Source organism: Myzus persicae, unplaced genomic scaffold, assembly GCF_001856785.1.
Source record: "Myzus persicae strain clone G006 unplaced genomic scaffold, MPER_G0061.0, whole genome shotgun sequence".
In the NCBI taxonomy this organism is placed as follows: Eukaryota; Metazoa; Arthropoda; class Insecta; order Hemiptera; family Aphididae; genus Myzus; species Myzus persicae.
Window position 1 is genome coordinate 1 of NW_019100852.1, and position 3,479 is coordinate 3,479.

Sequence of the window (3,479 nt, forward strand, 5' to 3'; positions counted from 1 at the left end):
AAGCCGCGTCCACACCTAGCAAACATTTGGGGAAACATTGTTTGTTGAACGTTCGCCCAATGTTCGTCAAACGTTCGCCAAATGTTTTTTAAATAGTTTGTCAAAGTAACAAACATTTTATTTGTTCGCTTATATGTTTGCTCAATACATACATCTACAGTTTCGATTATGGCGTCTCTAGAGCAAGTCATGTGTGTAGGAGCTGCATTCATAATTATTCATAACCACTATAAAAATAAAATGAAGTATAGAAGTAAGAGACGATGGTGGGTAAGACAACTACTACAACGTCGAAAAACTTATAGTGGTGAGCGTTTCATTTTGGATTTACACGCAAGTGATTTGTTTAATAATTTTACAAGAGTGTCAAGTACCGATTTTGAGTTTTTAATAAATTTAATTGGACCCAAAGTTGCAAAAGAAAATACAAATTTTCGTGAAAGTATTTCAGTATCAGTTCGCCTAGCAATTACTTTAAGATTTTTGTCTTCTGGTGAATCATATCATTCTTTAATGTACACATTTAAAGTATCCAAACAATCAATATCAGAAATTGTACCAGAAGAGTGTGAAGCATTAATATCTGGTCTTAAAAACTACATCAAGGTAAGAATTATTTGAAATTAAATAAATTTTATACTATAATATAAAGAGACAATTATGATTGAAACACACTGTATTCACTATCAATTGGTTTAGTATTGACACTTAATAAAAAAAAAACAAACTAAAATTAAATTTTTAACAGACAATGTTAGTCTATATTTTTTTCCTCGGAATAAATAGTCATACCGAAACCTAACTACTTCAAATTTTTCACAAAAATTAACTGTAAAAATAAATGTTGTATAGTATATTTTATAAATTCTAAATATCTATTTCAGATGCCAACTGAAACAAATGAATGGTTGAAAATATCTGCAGATTACGAGGAAAAATGGAACTTCCCGCACTGTTTAGGTGCTTTAGATGGGAAGCACATACTATTACAAGCACCTATCAACTCTGGAAGTGAGTTTTTTAATTATAAAGGCCACTTTAGCATAGTTTTGATGGCACTGGTTGATGCGGATTATTCATTCATTTACATAAATGCTGGATGTCAAGGCCGCATATCTGATGGTGGAGTCTTCAAAAATACTGACTTATGGAAATGTTTAGAAAATAAATCCCTTAATTTACCTGAACCAATAAGCTTACCTGGTAGAGATAATCCTGTACCCTACGTTATAGTGGCCGACGATGCATTTTCTCTAAGTGAAAATGTAAAGAAACCTTACCCTGGACATCAAACAAAAGGAAGTAAGGAGAGGATATTTAACTATCGGCTAAGCAGAGCACGACGAGTATCAGAAAATGTATTTGGTATAATGAGTTCTATTTTTAGGGTACTTAGAAAACCCATACTATTAAGTCCTGAAAAAGCAACCTCAGTTACTCTTGCATGTGCTTACCTGCATAATTTTCTAAGAGCTAGCAAATCATCAAAAAACTGTTATACTCCACAAGGAAGTGTTGACATTGATAATGGATCTGGAGAAATTACACCAGGAACATGGAGAAGACAGTCAGAAAACTCTTCATGCTTACCACTTCAACGAATTGGACGTAAATCAGGAGAAAATTCTAAAGCTATTAGATATGAGTTCGCTACATACTTCACAAGTGAAACCGGAAGTGTTCCTTGGCAAGATAAATATGCATAAAGGCAATGTAATAAAAAAAAGAAATACGTATTTTTCACTTAGTAAATATAATTTAATTTTAATAACTAAAAATTAATGTAAATGTAATTGTATTATTTAAATTTATTATGTTTATAAAATCATATGAAATGCATATCAAGGTATTTAAAAAATAAAGAATTACAATAAAGATGAAGTTAACTTAGGTACATTTTTAAACTTTTAGCTTACTTAATAAAATTGAGAATTTTCAAAGTGATTTCGCATGTTGTAGTCTTGTAACTGTATTTGCTGAGGTTTTGGTGAATTTGATGCTGTTGGCTGAAATTCAGACAAAAGTGGTGTTGATTGCACAGGAATAGTAACTTGTTTATATTGATCCATTTCCGCTTGAAATAATAGATTATCTATTTGATTTTTCAGTAGACATATGCTCATGGGATTTTGTATTTTACGTAGTCTAAATTCAACGGATTCTCCATAAACTTTTAATTCATCCCTTGGTTGCTGATCTTGTAGTTTTGAGTAACAAGACGTCATAATAGAATAAGCTTCTTTAACTTGTTCGTCTTCTTGGTTTTTTTTTCTCGGAACTTTTTTTGCCGGTTTTGGTGATATAAATAGTTTTTTCTTTTTGGTTTTGGGACTTTCTGTACTGCAATTAGAGTATTCCGAATATTCCGATTTTTTTTCATTGTCATTTTCATTATCCTCATTAACTGATTCAATATCAAGTATATCGAAATCCTCTTCACTATACACATCTTCATTAGTGTTAGACCGCGTTTTTCGAGGATCATTTTTGTTGTTCAGAAAATAAAAATATTTATAAGCGTACCATGGTGTTTTTAAATCATCACTTGACATTCCTGATTTTAATACTAATGCTTTTTTTTCTCTACGATATTGTGTAAGAAGAGAATCCATTTTTTTTCTCACCTCTAGTTCTTCAAAATTAAGATCGTTGGCAATTTTTATAAATGCATCGGTCCGTTTTATTTTATTCTTATAATCCGATGACTTTGTGTCCCATAAACATTTTTCATTTTCATATAGCTCGATTAAACGAATTATATTTTCTTTCGTCCACTTATTGTCACACATTTCACCCAGGAAAAATAAACAAAACAAAACAAATAAGACCCACTAAACTTTATATTATTTTAAACGTGTAAAATAAAAACGTCGTACTTCAACAAAAATCACGCGAAGACTGACTCAATACGGCCAGTATAAATACTATAATCTATGACGGCCAGTTGACAATAAATTATCGGTTTTTATAATCTTATCTTAATCTACATAAATGGTTGGACACTTAATATAAACAAGTGATATTTATTTCGATAATGTTTAAAATAATAAATTAATAATAGAAGGTTTGCGCTAATAATAGCATAATATCATGCTGTCTGGCGTACAAGCCAGACAGTACCTACTGTAAATCGCACGTATATAGATGTACTGGTTTCAGCTATACATAGTTCACATGACGCGTGAGCGATTTTAAATATCAGCCCCACTGGCCACTGCCCCCACTTCCAAGTGTATATTAAATAATAATTAATTATATATAGTAAATAGTTATTTGAATAAAATAGTTTTGATTATCACAAAATGTATGCCATAATGTTCGAATAATTAGCGAACAATTTTGTTTGGGACATGGACAAACAAAATTGTTTGGGAACGCGTCTATACCAACCAAACATGTTTGTTGGATATTTTAGATGTTCGACGAACGTTTGGTCGAACGTTCGTAAAATGTTTGCTAGGTGTGGACGCGGCTTTACA

General features: G+C 31.3%; 2 protein-coding genes across 2 annotated transcripts; one reads left to right on the plus strand and one right to left on the minus strand.

The window, feature by feature from the left end:
• Positions 1-168: 168 nt before the first annotated feature.
• On the plus strand, positions 169-1,706 carry LOC111026460 (putative nuclease HARBI1). Its single transcript, XM_022304553.1, has 2 exons — positions 169-606; positions 885-1,706. Exons 1-2 carry the CDS (start codon positions 169-171, stop codon positions 1,704-1,706), a joined length of 1,260 nt encoding a protein of 419 aa, XP_022160245.1.
• A 163-nt stretch (positions 1,707-1,869) lies between these two features.
• On the minus strand, positions 1,870-2,789 carry LOC111026461. The gene has a single exon (XM_022304554.1). It carries the CDS (start codon positions 2,787-2,789, stop codon positions 1,917-1,919), a length of 873 nt encoding a protein of 290 aa, XP_022160246.1. The 3' UTR covers positions 1,870-1,916.
• Between the last annotated feature and the right edge of the window lie 690 nt (positions 2,790-3,479).

Coding starts and splice junctions, on each gene's coding strand:
- LOC111026461 (XM_022304554.1), bottom strand. CDS start 2,789: ATGTGTGACAATAAGTGGACGAAAGAAAATATAATTCGTTTAATCGAG.
- LOC111026460 (XM_022304553.1), top strand. CDS start 169: ATGGCGTCTCTAGAGCAAGTCATGTGTGTAGGAGCTGCATTCATAATT. Junction 607..884: donor GTCTTAAAAACTACATCAAG/GTAAGAATTATT, acceptor TATCTATTTCAG/ATGCCAACTGAAACAAATGA.